Here is a 24,921-nt window from a genome sequence, read left to right as displayed (position 1 = left end):
GACCAATCTAAAACAACTTTTATTTGTCTATGGGGCACATTCACATATAGGAAACTCCCATTTGGTTTGAAGAATGAAGGGGCCACATTTCAGAGGGCAATGAGCTATGCCTTCCATGACATTTCAACGCTACCTTGACAATTTACCTGCTCATTCACGAAAGTGGAATGATCACCTGCAACATTTGAGAGCAATATTTTTACGGTGTCGACACTACAAGATACGACTCAATCCACACGAATGTGTGTTTTGTGTTGGTTCTGGTCGATTGCTTAGATTTGTAGTGTCTAGAGAGAGGATTCAACTCGATCCATTAAAGGTTCAGGCAATTCTTGATTTGCCTCCACCTTCAAATCTTTTACAGTTACAGAGACTCCAAGAGAAAGCAAACTTTCTGAGGAGGTTCATTCCTAATTACGCTGAGATGGCTAAAGGTTTTATGTGCCTTTTGAAAAAGGAGATACCCTTCCATTGGGATCACGTTGCGCAAGCTTCCTTTCATGCTCTTAAAGATACCTTGATTAGAGCTTCATTAATGTATTCTCCAAATTATCAAAACGACTATTACATGTATCTCGCTGCTGTAGATACAACCATTGGCATGGTTTTAGTCTAAGAGGAAAACGGAATTGAACATCTGATTTATTATTTAAGCCACAATCCCAATGATACATAAAGTAAGTACTCTTATGTCGAGAAACTAGCTTTGGAAACTGTGCAAGCTGTTCAAAGATTTCGCCATTACATCCTGCTCCGGAAAACTACTGTCATTTCGGATTGCAACCCTATGACATACATTTTGTCACGTCAATTGATGGGGGGCAAATACTCAAAATGGATAGTCATTTTGCAGGAGTTTGATTTCGAATTCATCAAGTCCAAATCAAAGAAATCTCTAGTTTTCGAGGAGTTACTTTGTGACCTTCCCTCGACCTCCATTAATTCAACATCTGAACCATCGATTTTGGATGAGTTTCTGTTTCTGATATCGTTTTCTGACCCGTGGTATGGAGATATACTGATCTATCTCTAGACCCAAACTTTTTGGTCGAATACCTCCCACTCACAACAACGACGTATTCGATACCAAGCCAAAGATGATCTAATCATTAGTGACACCCTTTACCGTCGTGGTATCGATACGATTTTACGGAGGTGCCTCACGCATGAGGAAGCTGAGAAAGCACTGAATGATTGTCATTCAGGTGCCTGTGGTGGACACTTATCTGGATATGTAACAGCACAAAGAATTCTCTTTGCCAGTTACTTCTGGCCAACTATATTCAAAGATTGTATTATTGTTGTCAGAAGCTGTCACGCATGCCGGATATATGACCGAAAAAAACAAATTACCACCTACATCATTACATCCAGTCATTGTTGTTGGAACATTCGCCAAATGGGGCATTGACTTCATGACATGTAACCCCACCACGGCCAAGGGGCATGGGTATTATAGTCGTTGTTGACTACTTTACCAAATGGGCCGAGGCGATGCCAACATTGAACAACAGTGGCAAAACAACTGCTCTTTTATTTTTTAACCATGTGGTTGCTCGGTTTGGTGTACCACAAGCCATAGTTACAGATCATGGGTCCCATTTTCGCAATCACATGATGGTTGAGTTGACTGCTAAGTTAGGACTGTCACATGATAGTTCTACCCCTTATTCCCCGTAAGTGAATGGACAAGTTGAGGCCATCAACAAAATCCTGAAGCGGATGTTGTGGAGAAGGATAGGGGTCCATAAGCGAAACTGGCACTTAATCTTGTACTCTGCTTTGTGGGCATATCGAACCTCGATGAGAAATGCAACTGGATTCACATCCTTTCAGTTGGTGTATGGTTTGGAAGCAATCTTACCGATGTAATGTGAAATTTCATCTCTCAAACTCGCGATTGACCTATTACCCGACACTTCTAAAGAAGAAGCACATTTCTTGGAATTAATCCATCTGGATGAAACCCGTCGTGATGCCACATTGGCTAACAAAGCGCATAAGAAATGAATCAAGGCGCAATATGATAGAAATGTCAAGCCTCGTATCTTCTCAGAAGGAGACCTGGTCTTGCTTTACGATCAAGAAGCTAATAAACTTGGAGCAGGGAAATTCGAACCGATGTGGATGGGTCCTTATATTGTCAAGCGTGTTCTGGCAAAAGGTGCCTACGAGTTAGTAGATTATGATGGGATTCCATTGTCGCAGCCCCGAAACGGGTTGTACCTCAAACGTTACTATGCTTGATTGAGTGTAGTAAAACTCACTGTATATATGCTTTCATTGCATGTGTGTGTGTATCTTTTAGAGTTTTTATCTGGTTAGTAATTCGCTTTGCATTTGTTGCAGATGTCGGAGTCTTCAGAACCTTTTGTTGGTTACATCAATGGTGCTAGTCGTAGTACGCAGAACTTGTCTTTTGCAACATGGGCTATTTTCACTCCAAGTGGCGAGTTAGTGAGTTTTCAAGGGATTTGTATTGGTCGATCGACAAACAACATCGCTGAGTATAGCGCGTTGATTGAACTTCTCTCTGATGGAATTTCACTTGGCAATCACCGAATCATTGTTAGACTGGACTCGCAACTCATTGTACTACAACTAACAAATATTTATACTGTCTGAAATCCAACAATTTTTTGTATGTTCCTTAGAGTTCGTATTTTGGAAAGGCATTTTGAACACATTCAATATCAATATATTTCCAGAAATGTTAACACATTAACTAATTCTCTAGCGAATTATGTGTTAAATAGACATTTGTGACACATGTAAAAGTAATATTTTCAATTCACATCATCACTTGAATAAGATTGCATATAACCATAAAAGCTCTGAAAGTAGAATAGATAGGTGTTTTAAAAGTTTTTAGAAAATTTGTGTCCAAGACACATTTGGTCATCTGACCCAAAAAACTCAAAATGCATGCAAAACATCCTAAGTAGATCTAGTGATGCTCATGATAACAGGTCACAACCTATGCTATCATGCACAAAAGCCTCGCCCAGCGACTAGGAACACCAATAGTGTGGCATTGTAGCCTCATAGGTAACTCCTCGATCTGGACATCCGGAATACCAAGGGTTAATCCCTTTATGTGATCCTGCAACTCTGTTAAGGTCTTGGCCAAATCTAAGTCTTGGAGAACTGCTCTCCCAATGTTTTCCCGCGCCGCCCACCTGCACCCTGTTAGTGCCCCACAGGTCGAACAATACCCACATCTACATGCATAAGAATGATTCTAGTTCAGTCTTGGAAACATTAAAAACACAAAAAAACATGTAGAAACTTGAAAAAAATCAAAAAACAATTTTGGTCAAACAATTTACCCATAGCACCTCATTGTGCTCCATCTGGTAGAATCAAATCCGAATCTCCACGAAAATCCACCCCTGAGTATGGATGCTCCTCAATGACAAGGTGTTGTCGCTCGAGCCAACTGAAGAATGCAGTGGAAAAAATGATTGTTGACTGACACGCATGTCGAGCCATCAATTCGACCCACCTTTACATACGTGGATCTCTAGGACCAGCTACACCCAGTGATACATGTTGTGGTTGCATCAATGGGATTCTCTCTAAGGTAAGAGTGATTAAGATCAAACCATAGCAGAAATTCTTTGTCTTACCACTTTTTACCTTGGCCAGTTGTTCTTTCAGTGAAGAAAGCACAACCTCTCACCAGTTGAAAACTTTTGGCTCTAGACACTCTAGTGCATACTGCATATATGATCTGTTTGCCAGATGTAGTGTCACACTGCCAGCCAATTTTAAGATTGTAAAGAGGATCATTCTCAAAGGCAAATCACCTACATCCCTGATGTTTATTTTCCCATCCTTGCTAGGTTGTGTACTTGATCGACAAAAGCGTCTAATATAATCTCTCACCTATTCACCTCCACGGGAAAATCTAGAAAGTGAGATGGGGGCACCTCGCCTCGACAGTCCGATAAGAAAATAAATATCATCAATGGTAATAGGGGCCATCTTGTCCCTAATATGAAAATTCTAATTTGTCAGATCCCATGCATGAACAAGGAACTGTAGTAGTTCAATATGTTGCCTCATTCCGGACAACTTGAAGTATTTAAGTAACCCACAATTTTTGCGGGCCTCAATTGTACCTGGATTGTTTAGGGCAACCATGTCTTGTTCTTCGTGCTCTCTTTCTCGCCATGTAATCGACATTCTGATATGATGAAAGGCTGAAACACAATCATAAGCTTAGTTAGGATCCTTTCCATGCAAAAACATGAAGAATTTTGGGGCAAACAACTAAATCAAACTTGGGAAACTCACCCAGCACAGCCCAGGCACAGAGATAGTGATCCGGACTTAAATAGGAACGCAATAAAACACAGAGATAACCATAAAGACAGATATGCAGCGGAAATAATACTTTATTTCATTACTGTAAAATACGGAAATATGCTTACAAACAGAAATGGAAATAAACCAGCTAGGGCGATGGTACCTTATCTCTGAGAAGAGATGTGGCGACTACATGCCTCTGAACTGTTCTAAAATTGTGTTACAATGAGGCTCAAAGGCCTATTTATTGTTGAGAAACAATGGAAAACCCTTAACATTCCGAAATCTAACCCTAGAAGATGAAACGCCAAATTGTGGGCCCCGTTTGGGTAAATTGGTACATCAATTTCCCGGGGTCGTAACTTTGGCATACGATCTCCGTTTGACGCGTACAATAGCTCGTTAGAAAGATCTATCCGAGCACTACAACTTTGGGAGGCAACATGGGTCCATGGGTCCATGGGTCCATGGACCCATGTTGCCCTAGATTCCCAAAAAAACGTCGTTTAGGGCCTCAAAACGGCTCCGGAAGTTCAAGACCCGAAAAACTGCTAAAAATAGTAAACTATGCTACAATTTAGGAAACTGAAAAGACTGAAAGAGACAGTTGTGGGGGTCCAAATGGGATAGGTGGGTGGCCACCAACATCCACCTGGATCATTCCTCCCCCCTTAGGAAGTAATGGTCCCCATTGCGTTGAGTTCCTCCATCTGCTGAACTTGTCCTGCAATCTCTGATGTGTCCAGTAATGGTGAGAAGCATGGTCGACGATGGTCCATATTGAACACTTGGTGTAGGCAAAGGAATGGAGGAATGATGTGCTCCAAAGAATTGTTCCCCACAGCCTTGGTACTGCTGTAAGGACCATGTCGGAGTGGTCTGAGCTTCTGATGGGTTCTAGTAAGGCGTTCTCTCTGTAGATGCAACCAGACTTTGTTACCCACCTGAAACTTGTGTGGTATCTCTATGGGTGAGGAGAAGTTGTTCATGTGTTCTATCATGACCGTATCCCTTTGCTGCTGCTGCTGCATGGAGGAACCCTTTGCAGGGGTCATGGATGTAGCAACGATCTTCCCCTTACTTTGGGAGTGAACCAGACAGATAAATTTCCTGGTCTGGGAGATGAGCTTGCTGCCTTTCTTAGCAGTGATCAAAGATGTCGCAGCAAGTGGGGCTACCTCCAGTATCCTATATAATGAATTATTTAAAGAAATAATGACAGCACGAGGCCTTGACTCATACACAGCATGTCGCCTCCACAAGTATGGTTGGCCTAATAATACATCACAAACATCCAGAGGTGTAACATCACACAATACCTCGTCTGTGAAGGGCTTGATGCTGTAGGGAAGGCGACACTGTTGGCAAACTTTGAGATCTCGTCCTTCATGAAGCCACCCGATATTGTACGGTTGTGGGTGTGGTGTAGTCGGTAGGCCCAACCGATTCACGATCTCTGCCGAAATGAGGTTCTTTTGGCTGCCACTGTCAATAATGAATTGCAGCGGCGAACCCTTCACCCACATTTGTGAGTGGAAAAGACGCTCCCCCTCTTCTGGATCTACAGGTTCATTCTTCTGGATATTGGCAGTGGCAACAGTGGTGCTGGGATCCGCATCAATGATCTGCTTCCCTTTACCATTCCCCTTGTCAGGTTCTAGCTCAGGGTCAGAACATGCATCTGATTCGGAAGCCTTCAACTCGGCCACCAACGACTTCTTGGTCCGATGCTCACTTGTGTTATGAGTGGGACTCTTGTGGAACTCACACCACTTTCCTGTGTCCTTCTTCGGCTTTGTGGTGTTGTTCTTTTCTTGCGGCTTCGACGGGTTGTCTTGGGTCACCTCGCCTTGGCTTTGTCCTTTGGGCTTCGGATTTGCAGATCCAAAGTCTCGCTTCTTCTGTTTGAACTTTTGCTCGATTTTGACAGCGTATCGATATGCTGTGTCGAGTGAGGAAATGTTCAAGAATCCCATCTCTTCCTGGATGTATCTGTGTAGGCAGCCACGGTATTTGAGTACCAGATGCAGCTCAGAATCTTTGATACCCAACTGTGTGCGAAGGGTATGAAAAATGTTTGTGAACTCGGGCACATCTTGGTCTCGTCCCTGCCGCAGTGTGGTCCATTTGATGTATTTGTCCTCATAGCTTCCAACAGGGTAGTATTGCTCCTTGATGGCATCCCGGAAGTCATTCCAAGTGGTTTCGGCTGAAAATAGTGAGCCTGTACTTTCATCCTTCTGCTCGCAGTAGGTTTCCCACCAGTCCTTGACGTGGGGGGCTGCTTTGAGAAGAGCGAAAACAATCTTTTCCCGATTTGAAAATTCATGAACAGAAAAGTACCCATCTAGCAGATTTAACCATTTATCTACGGCATCTGCGTCTATTTGACCCTCGAAGATGGGGATTTCAAAATTAACTTGTACCTTAAATGGTGTGGCGTTTCCAGAGTAGCTGTTGGAAGCTGATGTGTCGCCTCTGGGTAGCCGCTGAAGGATCTGCGCAAAGCTATCCATCATCGCATTCCTTTGTCGCTCGAGCACTTCTTCGAGCAAGATTTTGATAGGATCTCCTACCCCCTCGTCTTTCTTATCATCCGCCATGGGAGGCTGTCGGGATTTGCGAGGCTGGTCTTGCAAAGGTTCGACCAGTTCAAGCCCTAACTCCTTATATCCCGACCTCGTTGGGGACATGTAAAGAAAAACAAAGAAAAAGCAGACCGCTCTGATACCACTGATCCGGACTTAAACAGGAACGCAATAAAACACAGAGATAACCATAAAGACAGATATGCAGCGGAAATAATACTTTATTTCATTACTGTAAAATACGGAAATATGCTTACAAACAGAAATGGAAATAAACCAGCTAGGGCGATGGTAGCTTATCTCTGAGAAGAGATGTGGCGGCTACATGCCTCTGAACTGTTCTAAAACTGTGTTACAATGAAGCTCGAAGGCCTATTTATTGTTGAGAAACAATGAAAAACCCTTAACATTCCGAAATCTAATCCTAGAAGATGAAACGCCAAATTGTGGGCCCCGTTTGGGTAAATTGGTACATCAATTTCCCGGGGTTGTAACTTTGGCATACGATCTCCGTTTGACGCGTAAAATAGCTCGTTAGAAAGATCTATCCGAGCACTACAACTTTGGGAGACAACATGGGTCCAGGTCCATGGACCCATGTTGCCCCAGATTCCCAAAAGAACATCGTTTAGGGCCTCAAAACGGCTCCGGAAGTTCAGGACCCGAAAAACTGCTAAAAATAGTAAACTGTGCTACAATTTAGGAAACTGAAAAGACTGAAAGAGATAGTTGTGGGGGTCCAAATGGGATAGGTGGGTGGCCACCAACATCCACCTGGATCAGATAGTGCGCTGCAGAGCATGCAACCTTCTATCTGGGTGCTCTTCAGCGAAATTTTCGATGTGAAAGCCTGCGCTGATCCTAGGGCAAAAAAATGAAACCCCAGGGGCTCCAAAAAACCCTAAAACTTGCATGAAATGACAAAAGAATGACCTGAAAAGAAAGAAGAGAGGTTAAGGTCCTACCTGGTTCAGACGGATCGAGAAATGGTCCGAAGAATCTCTCGAAATCAACTGATGAAGTTCAGGGTAAAAAACTAGCTCAGAGCACAAAACTGAATGGTAAGTTCCAAATGGTAAAAAAGTCATGGTAAAAACTTGTTTTATGTTTATTTCATGTTCATTAATCAAGTAAACATTAGTATTTGCCTATTTTTACTTATGAAACAAGTATTTTTAATCCATTTGGTGGTATTTTGAGCAGGTTTTGCAGAAATTGTACCTTTGACCACAGAGCACACTTTTATCTCTTTTTCGAGCTCTGTTAAAAATGAAAAAGGAACCCCCTTGGAGTCCTCTTTAAGCTCTTTTCAAATTCTCTAAATATGAAAAGGTTGTTGAGCGCTTGTCATTTCCAGCTCGTTAACAGATTGGAAACGAGATCTCTCTTGTATTATTTTACGTTTTTTTGGGGTTGAGAGATCAATTTACGAAAAAGAACTTGTGGAGTTTTCTTTTTGTCCCTTTTCAAACTCTCTAAACATGAAAAGGACCGAGTTATCTTTGTCGTTAAACTCGTTAAAACATCAAATAGCGACAAACTTGTCCATCTAGACAAGACCGAGTTTCACCTTCTCTAGACTCGTTAAAACATCAAATAGCGATGGATTCACCCAAAGGGTGAAATTATACAACAAGCATATGTTATCCTCAATCTTGATAAAAATAAAGAGGTACTGGTTAGCAATGACTAGGGAAAATGGGAAAAAGGGGAAAATCACTTTATGGTAGCAGGTTGCTCTTGAACATGACACTTTCACTCCATCACCGTGACTATTTGGGTTGGGTTATTAGCTTGATGGTTATCACACCGTTGGTCTATCATACCATCCATCACTTTGTTTTGGGTCAATGCTACCAATTCATTTTAGTGTCGCTGACATGTTCAAGAGAAGTCATTCAGTTAAAATTCATTCTTTGCAATACCATAAACCTTCATTTTCATGACCGCCATTCCTGAACCTTGTGTCATCAGTCAAATTCCATCTCTAAAATCACTACACTCATTTCGTGTTGTTGATGTGGGATATATCAAAGCCCTTCTGTGACGATTCACTTCTTGTCGACATCAACACATTATCCAAGAAGTTGACTTAGAAACACCCTTCCAGTACCTTGAGGCTTGCATACATCAATGACAAGTTTCTTGCTTCCGGTGACAAGTCGACATCAATGACCTTCGACTGAAAGACTTTGTATGGTGTTCGACATCAAATCATCCATTCACACCATGTAGAATGTACTACAGTACCTTGAGGATCATTATCATTATCGACGATTTCTCTCGCATCTATTAACAACTTACATCATTGGCTTGTAATCAGATGGTGTCTTCCCATGTTCGACTTTAGATCATATATTCACATGGTTAGACTCATACTTGAGCGAACGATTGAACGAGACAGAAGACCCCAGATCTAGTTTCATCCATCCAAGCTGCGATTTCAAGAGTATTAAATCATATGTACAATGACTTTACATTGATGGTCATTCCAATCATGGGTCTATATCTGTAGACGACTGTTCATGTACATGTAGTGAAAGTTTATAAGCTGAGCATGGGTATGCCTTCCCTCAGGGATTCATGTAAAAATAAAAAAACATGATATATGTATTGTAATTGATGCAAGTCACTTTCCACTTCGATACCTCCTCATCACATCGTAAAGCATTTCATTCGACATTGGCATTTTTCTGACTTCATGCTTTAGGGGGCAACTGTTACAGATCCATTTGGGCACATCAATCCCATCATCTATATCAGTGTTTTAGGGCTCATCAAACCCTAATTGCAGTTGCTACATGCCCTAAACAAGTCACCCCTTTGAATGCCTCCTTCCCAGATAGTTTTGTGACTTGAAGACATCCAGAAATAGCCTCTAGAGGGACCAGTGCAGGTAGGCCCATGTAAGGGTGCGCTGCAAAGCAGTTAAGTCCATGCTAGGGTGCTCTGCAGAGCAGTTAAGTCCATGCTAGGGTGCTCTGCAGAGCACTTAGGCTTCCTTTCACCTGCACTAGGTGAGTTTGAGTGAAATTCACATAGGGTTTGGGGAATATTCTTATGTTTTGGAGTCATCTAGAAGGTTCCCTCACTTATCAACTCTTATGAGCTCGAAAATGGATGAGGAATGAGTTAAGATGCATCCTATCCTCTCATCCCTTACTCCATGGAACTAATTCTAAGTATGGAAGGACATTCAATGCCACCATTTATGACAAAACTTCCTTCATCTCCCTATAAATTGACCACTCATCTAAGTGATCAGGGGCTGGATTATGTTGAATTGTAAGGAGATAATGTTGCTATGAGAATTGGCTTTGAAGCAAGTATTGTAATGCTACAAGTTTGTCATGCTTTTGATGTGATGTGGATGGGATCCAAGCTGGAGGAATGACTTTGAATCAGACACAAATGGTTGTAATTCCTTCTTCTATTCAATAAAGTGTTTGAACCTTTCTCCCATGTGTTTGTATTGTTTTATAATCCTTATATGTGTGAAATGTAGCTGATTCCATTCACTTATATAAATATTCAATAGATCTTTTGCTTTTATCGATTCTTTGTTTTCTGTTGTGTTTACAGGTACCTCTCAAGCGTATTAAGTACGGGAAAGAGCGACAGGATCAATACAAAGGAGATGAGAGGAAAGTGGAACTACAAGTAAGTCTTCTCATCTTATCTGTTGCTTATAGGGAAAGACTAAAATACTTTAAACTATTGTTCTAGATATGACTACTTATCTAAGGAATTAGTATTTATCCGTAGATACCAAATTCTCCAAAACACCTTCGCTTCTGCCCATGCCCTAACTCGCTAACTGTTTCCATCTCCCTACCCTCATACATAGAGATTTAATGCTAACCATCTTAAACCATCTAGACTGTGGTCGCGTGCATCCCACATGCCATCTGTACCTCGTTTCAGTTCTCGAGGAGGAGACAAGTTGTGTCTCTGAGCCCCTCATAATGCATTTCATCCACCCCCATAGGGATACGAAATAAACATTTCTTATTAATATACTAATTATTTAATTAATTAATAAACTAATCTATTTAACATTGTTTTTTTTTATATAAACTTAGAGGGGACAGAAGGGGGGTGAGTACTTTATGTCCCTAAAGAGGATAAAGTGTTCAGGTACTCATGGGGTCTTGGTTGTATGACAAATAAAAGCAAAGATATATGGTCTCTACCAGGGACTTTTGTTAGCCAAAAAACATCAGGGTGACACACTTATGATTATGGGTGATTCTCTCCTAATCCTGCATCACTTGGTCAAAGGCTCCATCCCAAAGAAGATGTAGATGGAAAATATCATGAAAAGTATCAAGAAAATTGTGGAAGATATCCATCCAAAACATATTTCCATGTTCTAAGAGGCTTCAACATACAAGTTTGCTAATGAAGGGTGTAAACAAAAGGTAGGTGAATTAAAGATTAATGGTGAAATCAAGCCTGCTATAATTCCCTAATGGCGGATGAAGTCTATTAAAAAAATTCCGTAGTAGCGTTATGTGTTGTACTTTTCCATTTTGTTGGGGCAATTTTGTAAGGTATGCACCTTTGAAACCCCTCTTTTTATTACTCATATATATTCTCCTCAAAAAAATCATGTATTCCTATTAGAAAGGAGAGAACAATTGATAAATGTTAATGAATTAACTTTATGATGCTTGATGTATTTACTGCGAACTAAACACAAAATTATATAATACAAAGGTATAGTGTAATTTATAGATGGAATAACCTTTTTCACTAGAATCTGACAATACAATTTCAAGCGAAATTGCCATTTTTTGTTGTTCAAAATACATTTTTGAATGCATAAATGGATTCAACACATTGTACCGTGTTGTTATCCCGGGTGGTTGGGACGGTGCAATATTGCCCTCCCCACCCGCATTCGAAACACGCATATGGATTTGCTGGGTTGTTGTCGGTTGACGCAAGATATGTATGGATTGTATCACGTTATAATATGATTGTATCATGATGTAATATAAAGCTTCTTCATTGGGGATTTCCCCCTAACAAAAAAAAAAAAAAGAAAGCAATATTGAAAAACCCCTAGGGCACTCGAATTCTATAGATTAAACAACTTAAACTCAAGCTTCTAAGTATCTACCAGATTTTGGTTAAAATTAACTAGAAAATGAAAAAACCATGTCATCTATAAATTAGATTAACAAAAGGGATAAAGTATAAATATTTTCCTAGATTTAACAGTGAAATGGCTATAGAAAAATAGATCCCTTATCTTATAAACAAAATAATCTCATGTTTAACTTAACCATAACTTCAAAATTAAAATAATAATACAAATAAATAAAATAACCTTAAAATTAAATAATAATAATAATAATACAAATACACTTTTCGATTTTTAATAAAAACGAACGGTACTACTATACACGCCTTCACTTTTAATGTCTTCACCTTTCATTAAAATTGGGTGGCAGTCTGAACTCTCAACATAAAAATATATATACATGGCGGTCAGCAGCGGGTAACGTGAGGGACAAAGGTTTCCAGTCCCTCTTTTATTTATTAATTAATAATCATTATTTTTGCTGTTGGTGTGCTTTGTTTTTTTCGGGTAGGTTGGGTTGTTTATGGTACTTTGGAAACCCTTGTGCTGAACAACCATTTCAGCATTTCATGGCTGCCAAGCTCTAGGTAGGGCGGCCATTTCTGATATATGCGTTAATCCGCTCCATTTGATTCTGCACGTGTGTTCTTAGTCACGGCCGCGTCGGCAGATGAGCGAAGAAGAAGAAGAAGCAGGGCGTTGGATTTGAGGTAAGCGAAACACGGCCTAAATAACGCAAGGTCAAGAAGTAATTGCGAAAACAGATACATACAGACAATGCTGTAGTTGTTTGCATTAGCCTCTGCCTGCAAAGCGCATTCAAATATTTTTTTTGGTTAAATAGTATTCTTTTGGCTTGATTTTGTTTCTAGTGACCATGGACCGGATCCAAAAAGTTAGGGTTTGTTAGGGTTTCTTTGATTCGTCTGGGAAGATTTAGTTCTGGTGATCCGGTTGGAGAAGAGGGTTCTACTGGAGTTGATTGCCGAGGGTTTAAGCAAGAGGTGTCGAGGCGAGTGGGGGTGATTTCAGATATATTATTGCGTAGGAGTGGGAGGAATTAGAGTCAGAATTAGTACCAGAATCGGAATTGGAGTCGTCAACTAGGGCTTTTTGTTGGAAGGAAGGCTGGTCTTTGGAACCAGCCTCGTCCAGGCTGATGCAGTGGTGGAATTTAGTAGGAGAAGGAGAGAAGAGAAGAGGACTAGGGCCCACAGGTGCTTTGCAATGGCGAATTCTGGCACCGGCAACAGGTTTGTATCGGTGAATCTGAATAAATCTTATGGGCAGCATACGAGTAGTTCAGTTTCCAGCCAGTCAAACATCGGGAGACCACGGCCGTCTGGCCATAGCCATGGGCACGGGGGAATGCTCGTTCTTTCCAGGCCGAGAGCGCAAGTTGCTGGGCAAAAGGGCTCGAGACTTGCAGTGCCTCCTCCCATGAATTTGCCATCCTTGCGAAGAGAGCACGGAGCCAGTGATATAGCAGTTGGGCATGCTGTTGGAGGTGGGAACACAGTCTCTGCCGCAGGCTCAGGCTCAGGATCATTTGGTTGGAGCAAATTGCCCCCTGAAAATACTAGTATTTCTCATGATGGAGATCAAACTGGTATGACGGTAGATAGCTCTTCTGGAAGATCGGTTGCTTTGAGTGCAGAGTTGACATGGGGAGCTCCTCTTCCACCAGGTACTACTGTAAATCTTGTTGGAGATTCAAGGGATAGAACAAGGTGCTCCTCGGGTCCAGGGATTGGATCGAATGTTTACATGCCTCCTGCAGCAAGAGCATCATTAGTAAACAATGGGGCGGTGACACCTGTTGCTGTTACTCAACAAGTGGAGAAATCTGTTGTGCTAAGAGGAGAAGATTTCCCGTCCTTGCAAGCTTCTTTGCCCCACGCACCTATGCCACAGCAGAAACAGAAAGAAACACAGCAGAAACAAAGGAAAAACCAAGAAGATTTGAAAGAGCAAAAATTTAAGCTTCAGCAGCTTTCCCAACAACATCAGCAGGGATATCAAGACGAGTTATCTGTGCATCGGCCAACGGTTTCTGAGGTTGATTTGGCACCTCCAATGCGACCTCTGCTTAAGCCTAGACAACCGCAACATCTTCCTAGAGAAAAAGTTCAGGTTGATGATGGATCAGGAGTGTCACCCGGGCAGCATCCACGGAAGCCAGAAGGGTATTCGTCTGGCCCCCCTCCTCTTGTTAAACTCAATCATACATCCAATTGGGCAGATGATGAGCGGGATACTGGCCAGACTTTCCCCGATCGAGATCGAGAACGGGATTACTCAAAGAATGATTCTCACTGCAATGATAACGTCCGGTATGGGAGTTTTCAAAGAAATGGATCATTTACTAGTTCCAATCCTAGTCGTGAGGTTCGTGACACTAATAATTTTTTGGATAAGCATTATGAAAGAGAAATTGATTCTAGTAAAATTTCAATTAAAGGTAGTTTTAGAGGTGATTCAAATGGGAGGGATTCGTGGCCAGTTGGAAATGACAGGGATTTGAGCTCCAGGAAAAGTTCAGCTGTTCAAAAAGAAGGGAACTTTGGCAGCGATACGGGGTTTGATAGGGACAGGGGTTTTCTGAGGTCTGGAAATATAGGTAGGGAAAATACCAGTAGAGATTATGATATAGAAAATAAGTTGAATAAAGGTTCAAATCTGAGGAAGAGTGTACAAAGTTGGGAGGTAGATAATGGTCGAGAAAGCTTAACGGGCAGAGAATCTATTGGAAAGGATAGTGGGAATTGGGATCCAGGTTTCAGAGACACTTTCAGCAGAGGTTATACACAGGAGGGGCAGATGGGTAACCGTGGAAGAGATGGGTTTGGCCGAAGAGTTGTTGAACAGAACTTTGTGACTGGCAGATATGGTAGATATGGTGATACATTTGGCAGGAATAAAGGTTTAAATAATGATAGTCCTCGAAGTAATGCATGGAACAAAGCTGCATTCTCCACAGGAAGCAAGGGTATGCATTTGGATGACCCCATCCTGGATTTTGGCAGGGAAAAACGTTTATCTTCCAGTTCTGGAAAGCCATATTCAGAGGATCCCTTTATGAAAGAGTTTGGCAACATCTCTTATTTTGAATTAAGAGATCCATTTGTTGGTGGGCATGGTGCAGAAATTAAGGTTTCTAGGAGGAAAAAAGATGATTCCAAACAAGCTAATTTCCATGATCCTATTAGAGAATCCTTTGAAGCTGAACTCGAGAGGGTTCAGAAGATGCAGGAGCAGGAGAGGCAAAGGATGATTGAAGAGCAGGAGAGAGCCCAGGAGCTTGCTCGAAAAGAAGAAGAAGAGAGGCAGCGTCTAGCTAGAGAAGAGGAGGAGCGTCAAAGGAGACTTGAAGAAGAGGCCAGAGAAGCTGTATTGAGGGCAGAGCAGGAGGCCTTGGAGACGGCTAGACGATTGGATGAAGAGAGAAGGGCCAGGGAAGAAGAGAAAAAAAGGATTATGCTGGAGGAGGAGAGAAGAAAAGAAGCTGCAAGACGGAAACTGCTTGAGTTGGAGGAAAGAATTGCAAAGAGGCAGGCAGAAAGTAAAAAGGAAGAAGAGGCAAAAGTTGATGATGTTAAACTTCCAACAGGAGGAAGATCCACAAAGGACAGAGATGGCTTACGGCAGCTAGATGCAGGGGAGTGGGAAGATGAAGAAAGAATGGTTGATCGACTCACAAGTTCTGCATCTTCTGAAAGTTCAAATCTGAGTAAATCATTTGAGGCAGGGCCACGAACCCAAGTTTCACGTGATGCAGACATATTTGCTTCTGATAGAACAAAATCCATGAATCCATGGAGAAGAGAGTCGACTGAAAATGGAAATGGTTCACTTTTTATGTTCCATACAATGGTTACTGACCAAAGTAATTACTACAGTGCAAATCGGGAATCCTTGCATGGGGGAAGAGGACTTCCACGCAGAGATCTCTTTGATGGTACCAGAAGCGGGTCTGCTAAATTCCTTTCCAAAACAGGGAGGTTGGAAACAATGCAGGTGAATGACCATGTGCCTTATCGAATTGATCAGAGATGGATTTCTGGTGACGATAGTGCACATCATCCTAATGTGGATACTGAATTCCTCGAGAATGCAATGGATGGGTATGCTGACATTATATGGGAGCAGGACAAACAGGATTCATGGCAAGCTCAAGGGCATCATCGAAAATCTGCTGTTCCTTACACACAAAATTCTGAGGTTGAAGAGTTTGCTTTTGGGAGATCACGTCATTCAGTTAGACAACCTCGAGTTCTTCCTCCCCCTTCTATGATGCCCCTACAGAAAGGTTTATTTAAGAATGGTGCTGAGAAACCTATGACCTCTCCTTTGTTAGGTGATGAGCCTAAGAGAAGTCCTTCAGCACATGATTGTAATGTGGAATCAAGCATAGAAAAAGATCATAGAGACGAGAGTGAAGCAGAAGTTGTATCACTATTGCAGGATACGCTTGCCTTTCAGGAACAGCAAGATTTAAAGAACATGGTGCAGTTTGAGTCACAATCTCTTTTGTCTATTTCTACACAACCTAGTTCTCCAGGTCATGTCTTACATGATAACTTGGAAGGTGAGGAAAGTCCTAGTTCTCAGCAAGATGAAGCAGAGGTAACAGCCATGTCTCACCTAGATGATAGACTGGGATCTGCTGAGAAGTTGGAGTTGGAGGGGCATCTGGAGAATGATGCCCCCACTTCAAAATCTGTCAGTCTAGAAAAACATGAGGAATGGATGATTGAGGATGAAAATTATTTTGGTGAGGAAGAAGAGTATGAAGAAGAGGATAATTTGTATGCAGAAGAGAATGAAGTGTATGAGAAAGAGGAAGCCAACCCAGAAGAAAATCAAGAGTATGAGGATTTATATGAAGAAGAACAAAAAGTAAAGGTCCATAATGAACACCAAAACACATCTACCAATGAGGAGATTGAAGTAGAAGAACCTGTGATTCATGATTTTGAAGAGCCAGTTGAGCCAGATAGAAATGAGAGTGAGTTACAGGGAAAACATGATAGCAGTGTGCATCAAGCAATGCCCTTTGAGGGTGAACTTTTAGTGGTTACAGATCACGGTGAACATGAAGTCCATGAGAATGAGGCTTCAGAGATCGAGGAGGGCTTCATCAATGAGGAAGAAGATTCAGATAAAGTACAACAATCAATGATCCAACAACCTATTGTTCAGCAAGCCCCTATGATGGAGACATCTAGCTTTACTTCTATGGAGGCATCTAGCTTGGCCTCAATGGAGACATTGCAAGTTGGACAGTCAGATGCACATAATTCCTTCCAATCTCTGGTTCAACCACTGCAACATTCTTTATCCTTGGGATTTTCGTCCTCGCCCCAGTCAAACATATCTTCAACTACTACTCCAGTAGGTCCATCAATATTGGCACCCATTTCAACACTTCCCAGTCAACCAGAGATACCCATCAAATTGCAATTTGGTTTATTTCCTGGACCTTCAATTCTACCAGCTACAGTTCCTGCAATTCAAATTGGCTCAATACAAATGCCTTTGCATCTACATCCTCAGGTTTCCCCATCGCTTGCACAAATCCCTCCTTCCCAACCTCCTCTATTCCAGTTTGGTCAATTGAGATACCCAGCTCCCATATCTCAAGGGATTCTACCATTAGGACAACCACCCATGCCTTACATGCATCCTACTGTTTCAGCACATTTTTCATTGGGGCAGCCTGCGTTGCAATTATCTACTCAACAGATTTTAGATTCTTCTTTACAGAAATTATCTGTGATTGATATGCACCAGAATAACAGGCTGGTAAGTCAGGCAGAAACTGACACACAAGTACCGAGTTCATCCTTGGTAAACAAGCCTACTATTGTGGAAGTAAACACTTCCCACGAAAAGAGAGATAGCCTGGACAATGATCAGTTGTCAGCAAATACGAATTTGACATCTGGTTCAATTGAAAATTCAAGTCTTCGGCAGAATCAAAGTGATTTATCTTTGTCTGCAGGAAATGAACAGATAAAATCATCTAAATATTCTCAAGCAGAAAAGACAGTAGCATCTAAAATTTACAAGTCTGTCACTAACTATACTGTCCTTAAGGAGACTGGAAGTGAGTGTGGTTTAGTACAATCCTATTCTGGTGGATATCAGGCAGTGGGTACAGTTGGCCGAGGTAAGGGGAGCAGAATTATGCATGGTGCGAGAACAACTGCATCAGGATTATCCGCAAACCCAGCAGACGGGATGTGGTCTGCGTCAGATTCTAGTAAGCCTAAGCAAGGTCGCAGGAACATCCGCCGAAGTGAATTCCGAGTTAGTGTTGATAGGAGGCAGCTTGAATCTTCAGCCTCAAATGGCATCCATAGACAAGAAGAAAAGTTGCAGAATTCTGTACCGCCTGATTCAGCATGTGGTTTAACGAGCAGAGGGGCGAAAAAGGATTTGGGGTTGAGTACTGATAAGCTGGTAATATCAGAAGTTGGTTCAAGGACGGGCTATGGGACTTTGTCCACCGTTCACCATGAAGACAAAGTGGACAAAGTGACAGGCAGCAAAGCACCCCAGAAAAGTGGTTTGCATGTGCCAATGGTGAATGGTTCTCGTTCAACTGAAGGAACTTTTAGAAAACATGAAAATTCTGAAGTGGCAGATGATGTCCCTTTGCAGAGTGGCATTGTACGCATTTTTAAACAGTCTGGCATTGAGACCCCAAGTGATGTGGATGATTTTATTGAGGTGAGGTCTAAAAGGCAGATGTTAAATGATCGGCGTGAGCAGAGAGAGAAGGAGATTAAGGCCAAATCAAAGGACTTGAAGGTATTTGAGACTGCTAGCAGTTTTGATTCTTTTTATTTTTGTTTGGCAATATTTATTCTCTAATTGTGAAAGTTCATCCTTTCAATTCACTGATGGTTGTTATCGTGATTAAGACAAAGGATCAGGTTGCTCGGAAACAAAGAAACCCTGTAAAATTAGCTGCCCAAGGAGATGTTAATCCAGCTATGTCGCATAGGCTTACTATGTCCTCAGGAGGAGAGAGACGAAATTCAACAACACCGTCTACAGTTGTGTCAGAAAGTGCCTCCATTGATGGGAGAAATGTGCCTAATGCTAGTTCATCTGCTCCTTTTGTGGCTTCTGTAGTCTCTCAGCCACTGTCTCCTATTGGTACAGCAGCAGGGAACACAGATGGTTCTAATGATAAAAGATTATTATCTTCAAAGTAAGTTTGAAATGTTCTGTAAATCGACGAAATGTTCTGTAAATCGACTAAGGTTTCTTGTGACATGTCTTTGTTCATGGTAATCCAATGAAGTGATCAGCTTACTTAAAGTCTTCTCTCCCTGCAGGTCAATTCAGACAAGTCCTGTCCCCGTCATTTCACATGTTGATGCAGATGCAGGGAAAGGGCCAAGATTTGAGAACCAAAGCCTAGGACAGGATAATATTACTGGTACAATTATGGGAGCTTGGGGTAGCACCCGGTCAAGTCAGCAGGTTTCATTTTCTTTCGTGAAATGGCCAGCTTGGTCATCTCAGGATTTGATTTAAATTTTTGATATTGCATTTTTATTGCTATTTAATTGAATCTTACAGGGATAAAGTAATACTGCTAGCCTTTGAATTCATCCCAAGGAATGTACATTAGCCTAACCGACTCAGCTGTGTGTAAATTGTGAATGCAAACGGTAGTTTGAATTTTAATTTGTTTATTAGTTTGGTCTTGAAGTCTTGACAACCTCAATTGAGATAATTTAAATATGCCTGTGCATAATTACTAGCGAGGATTTATCTTTTGCTTGTGCTTTTCACAACTCTCCTATCTAGGGGTCTATTTTGCTATACGACTAAACTTTTATGTTGCAAGTATATGCCTTCTACACTTGTTTCCAGTTGAAATAAGTTTGTACATGATTTGTAGGTATGCAACTTATCAGTTGATAGTTTCCAATGTACTATGATAATAGAGAGGCAAATGGGCTTGTTGATGTGTATAGCAGTTGCGGCCTTAGTGATTGAAAATTTTCCCTGGAACTAATTCTTGCCTCTGCAACAGAAATAATGCCCAACATACATATCTGCCTGCTGCCTAAATACAGTGCCTGATAGAAAAAAGCCGAGGACAACTGCTGTGGGAAGCTCAATCTCACAATGGTTATCTTATTCGTCATAATGGAACCCTTTTGAATTTTTTTTTTAACTTTTGATAGATGTTTCACACACACTCACCACCAAGGACAGGGTGTTGACGTCCAATATTGCAAAGAGTGACACAGGAATCACAAGTCAAATCTGTTGAATTGCAAGTTTTGACTTGGATTGGGCTGGAAAAAAGTTTTTCTTTGCCCGAGTCAAACTTAAGGTTGACTGAGTTTGACTCAATTAATTGTGAGTCTCTTCTCACTGAGTTTTCCTGAGTTCTCATTTTTTTCCCGATTCTGAGGCTGGTAACTTTAATTGCATTCTTAAAACAGCTTATTCTTCTTGTCTTGACTCTTGCCAAATCAGGAATCACAAGTCAAATTTGTTGAATTGCAAGTTTTGACTTGGATTGGGCTGGAAAAAAGTTTTTCTATGCCCAAGTCAAACTTGAGGTTGACTCTATTAATTGTGAGTCTCTTCTCACTGAGTTTTCCTGAGTTCTCATTTTTTTCCTGATCTAAGCTTTTGTACCTGTGTATTTCTTTATGTCTTTGTTTGTATATTTATTTATATTTTTGTACTTGCTGGGTTTTGCTGTGCCTGAGTTAAACTCTTGGCATTTGTGTCACCATGTTTTTCCCAATTCTGAGGCTGGTAACTTTAATTGCATTCTTAAAACATCTTATTCTTCTTGTCTTGACAATTGCCAAAATTACTTATTAGATAGGTAGACATTTCCTGCTGATTATCACTGATAGTAGATACTATTATAGGTTCCACATTTGACTAGTTGTGTAATTTATATTCTGTAATCTTGTCTGAACTTAATCTACTATCATATTGGGCAGGTTGTAAGTTTGACACAAATTCAATTAGAAGAAGCCATGAAACCTCCATCTTTTGAGTCCAAACGAGCTCCACTGTTACCATTAGGTGATTGCAATGGCTTGTCTCTTGATTCTGGATTATCAGTGACTTCAATATTAGCACAGGACAAACCTTTGTCATCAGGAACAGTTCCTCTTAATTCGCTTCTGGCTGGTGAAAAAATTCAATTTGGTAAGTACATGTGCTTGATTTGCTGTCATGCTTGGAATTTTGAGAAGTGACAATGTAGTGCATATAATTTGTGAAATTGGAAACACTTTTAACTGTTACTATTTGTAATTTAAGGGGCGGTCACATCGCCAACACTACTACCACCTGGCAGCTGCTCTCTCTCACGAGCTGTTTCCACTGGGCTAGGACATTCTGTGGCATGTAGACCAGATGCATCCAGGGAGAGCAGTTTATCCACAACTGAAAGTGATTCCACAAGTTATTTTAACAAGACAGAAGATAGATGTCGACAGATGGTGGATCCTGAGGCTGAAGCTGAGGCAGCAGCTTCAGCAGTTGCAGTTGCTGCAATTAGTAGTGATGAATCTATTGGTAGTGGGTTAGGTGGCATTGTGATGTCTGTCGCAGAAAATAAGGGTTTTGGGAATTCGGATGTAGGTGCAGCTCCAGGAGGTAGACAATTTCTAAACCTCCTTTATTAAAAAACTTCTCAATTGTATTAAAATTTCAAAGTATGAAAAGTTGGTTTGACCTGCTATCTATTTTCTTCTAATATTTGAGTATTGAGGTCTGCAAGGGTGAGATTAACTGGATCTTCAACTAAGCAAGGCATTATTTATCTGATCCTGATGTTCAATTCATTCAAGCAGGAATATCTACTACACGGCCAGCAGTAATTCAAGCAAGAGGTGAAGAGTCCATGGCAGTCTCACTTCCAGCAGATCTTTCTGTGGAAACCCCGTCTCTTTCGTTGTGGCCTCCTGTACCAAACAGGCAAAGTCCTTCTGGTCCAGTCCTTCCTCATTTTCCTGGTGCACCTTCGCATTTCCCATGCTTTGAGATGAGTCCAATGTTAGGTGGACGGATATTTGCATTAGGACAACACGAGGAAGCAACTTCGTTATCTCAAGCGCAGAATTCCAGCACTTCTGTGGAGCAGGGACTTCCAAGCATGGGGACAGGACCCATTGGAGGATGGCAGCCATGCCATTCTGGTGTAGACTCTTTCTACGGGGCACCTCCTTCTGGTTTTACCGGTCCCTTCATTAGTCCTCCGGGCATTCAGGGACCTCCACCGATGCTCCTGTATACAAGCCCTTTTGCACCAGTTGGGCAGTTTGGGCAGCTAGGTTTAAGCTTTATGGGCACCACATATATTCCTTCTGGTAAACAACCAGACTGGAAGCACACACCTGTTTCTACTTCTGGTGTTGCCCTTAATGAAGGAGACATAGGTAGCTTAGGTATGATATCAGCTCAACGGAACCCTAACATGTCAACTCCTGTTCAGCATATTCCTTCTGGCACTTCAATGATGCCGATTGTTCAACCTCTTGGGTTGTTTGATATGAACCTATCCTCCCCATTCCAGGTAATGGATAGTTAATATTTTTTTTTCATTGCTAATATTGTTTGAAAGTAATAAATTGGTCTCACTAAACTAACATGATATCATTATTTTTGCCAGTATCTTTCACATGCAATTTTTTTATACTCACTGCTATGTCATTATTTAAAATGGTCTAGTAATCTTTGGTTAAAAAATGCAGACTGCTTGCACTAGTCCCAATTATATTGCTCTGTTCCCGGATTGGGGTTGAAATAAAAAATTAGTTTATAGATAGTAGCATCTGCCATGGTTAGGTCATTTTGTTTTCTAATCGATGTAGTTGAGAATCAGAAGGCTTAAGGTTAGGATGGTATCTTTTTCTCAAAATCTTTGAAGTTTATGCCTTCATTATGTGATTTGTGCTTAGGTGAATTCTATTGTATCCTTAAAGTATTAGCATGGAAAACAATAGAATATGTGATTCCATCTCATTATATAATGCTATTTCTAGCCACTGATAATTTTTATATTTGTATTTACAATGTCCAACAGTCATCTGCAGATTTGCCAATGCAAACCCAGTGGTCTCATGTACCTGGCCCTCCTCAAATGCATTCTATGCCAATGTCAGGTCCTATGGTTAACCTGTCAATGCCATTACAGCAAACAGATGGCTTATCGACACAATTGAGCCATCCTCCACACACAATTGAGTCGTCTGGGACTAGATTTCACCAGGGTCTTGCCTCCAAGACAGCAAGCAGCGTGCCTTTCTCATCTGTGGATGCAGCTGCACAATTTCCTGATGAACTTGGATTAGGAGATTCAGTTTCCAATAATAATAGCTCTGTTTTGCCATCAAATAATATACCTAGCAACAGGACAAATTATGGCTCTGTATCATCTAATATTAAGGTGCAAAAGAGTAAGAATACTCCCAGATCTGCTCGTTCCAGCAGTACTGGAAGTAGTGTCGAGAATAGTGCTTCGGCTATTGGAACAAATACTGGTACGTCAAGCAGCCAATCTCTACATGGAAGCCGTGCTATGGGTTCACTTTTCCAGTCTCAAGGCAGTGCACAACAGACATCTGGGCAATATCCCCACCCAATTGGTTACATGGAGCAGAGAGGAAATACTCAACAGCAGATGGGACATAAGACAAGTGCTGCAAATGAATGGTCTGGGCAAAGCCACAGGAAAATAGGGGGCCAAGGAAGATCTCAGATGTCAGGTGAAAAAAGCTTCACAACTTCAAAGACAAAGCAGGTTTATGTTGTGAAGCCATCATCATCTCCAAGTAATGTGGGTAATGCTGTGACACTGCTGTAAGCTGATCTATTTACCAACATTTTGCAGAAGCTGGATTGGTTCACAAACAAATTAACGAGTGAAAGCAGTTGCTGGAATATGTGTTTTTTTAAAGTTTATAGAGAGCAGCTGCGACAAATTACAGGATTCAATTTCTTGATCTTGCGGGCTCTTTGTTCAACATCTTGTGCTGGAATCAATTTGGGTTGCTACAAAGGTTTGTTGGAGCATAGGATGTCAATTGAATGGCTTTCTGGTTTTCCTATTATTTTCTCTGGGGTTGGTTGTAGTGTATTGGTCCAAGAATCAATTTCATCTAGTGACGGGCTTCTTTGACTTGTAAAAAAATTGCTTACATCATTGTGGCTCAAATTGAAACTTATCTGAGGCATATTTTCATCTGATGCCTCTTTTATTTAATCTTTTTCCAATTGGGCAGTGTCCTTGCTATTTCACAATCCGAGTTTATCCAGTGTATGCGAATCTACTGTTTTGTTAGAGGTTTGGGCTCCAAGTGCCTTAAAAGTTGAGCTGGCCCTGATATTGCCCCCTTTTTCATAATTTATCTCAATCCTTGAGAGATGAGAAAAGCAAATATAGTTTCAGCTTTTGTGAAATATCTATTCTTTTGCATGATATTAGATATTGGTAAAATTATATTTCCTATACATTATGGGATCATGTTATTATTGTATTCAGTTTGGTATTTTCAATTTTATCGTAAACATGGTAGAATAATTTTATTTTGGGTATGTTCTGATCTAATATTTTCTGCCATTAATTTTTTGAAAAATATCATTTGGCTGCCCCAGTTTGGCTTGAAATTCATTGCGACTTACTAGAAACATATGCAGCAGGGAGAAATTGCTTAGCTTTCCTTAGATTGAAACCATTTGTCTTTCATGTAAGGACCTGTTGTGAGCACATTGATTAGAAGGCTAAAAATTTCTGTAATTCATAAAAAAAGGGTTGGAGCCATTTGCAAACAGGTAACTTAAAATTCAAGTTAGCTCAGTTTGTGGAATTTGCAACAAGAATGCCTGTTATTGATGGTGTCCTTAATTTGAAAGTTATTTTGAGTCCATTATTAC

At 41.0% G+C, this 24,921-nt stretch overlaps 1 protein-coding gene across 2 annotated transcripts; it reads left to right on the top strand.

Moving 5' to 3' along the window:
• The first annotated feature begins 12,441 nt into the window (after nucleotides 1–12,441).
• LOC149262822 (uncharacterized) lies at nucleotides 12,442–24,447 on the top strand. Of its 2 annotated transcripts, XM_089425304.1 has the most exons (8): nucleotides 12,442–12,698; nucleotides 12,861–18,804; nucleotides 18,918–19,210; nucleotides 19,338–19,485; nucleotides 20,979–21,189; nucleotides 21,304–21,642; nucleotides 21,840–22,561; nucleotides 23,072–24,447. In XM_089425304.1, exons 2-8 carry the CDS (start codon nucleotides 13,216–13,218, stop codon nucleotides 23,849–23,851), a joined length of 8,082 nt encoding a protein of 2,693 aa, XP_089281430.1. In that variant the 5' UTR covers nucleotides 12,442–12,698; nucleotides 12,861–13,215; the 3' UTR covers nucleotides 23,852–24,447. The 2 variants fall into 2 exon arrangements, with proteins under 2 accessions (XP_089281430.1, XP_089281424.1); XM_089425298.1 differs by having other exon boundaries at nucleotides 12,442–18,804.
• Nucleotides 24,448–24,921: the final 474 nt, after the last annotated feature.

The sequence above is a fragment of the Pinus tabuliformis genome, chromosome 6 (assembly GCF_031772625.1).
Source record: "Pinus tabuliformis cultivar Carrire ecotype Pingquan chromosome 6, CPIR1, whole genome shotgun sequence".
NCBI classification, from domain to species: domain Eukaryota; kingdom Viridiplantae; phylum Streptophyta; class Pinopsida; order Pinales; family Pinaceae; genus Pinus; species Pinus tabuliformis.
This window is presented reverse-complemented; position numbering and strand designations above follow the sequence as displayed.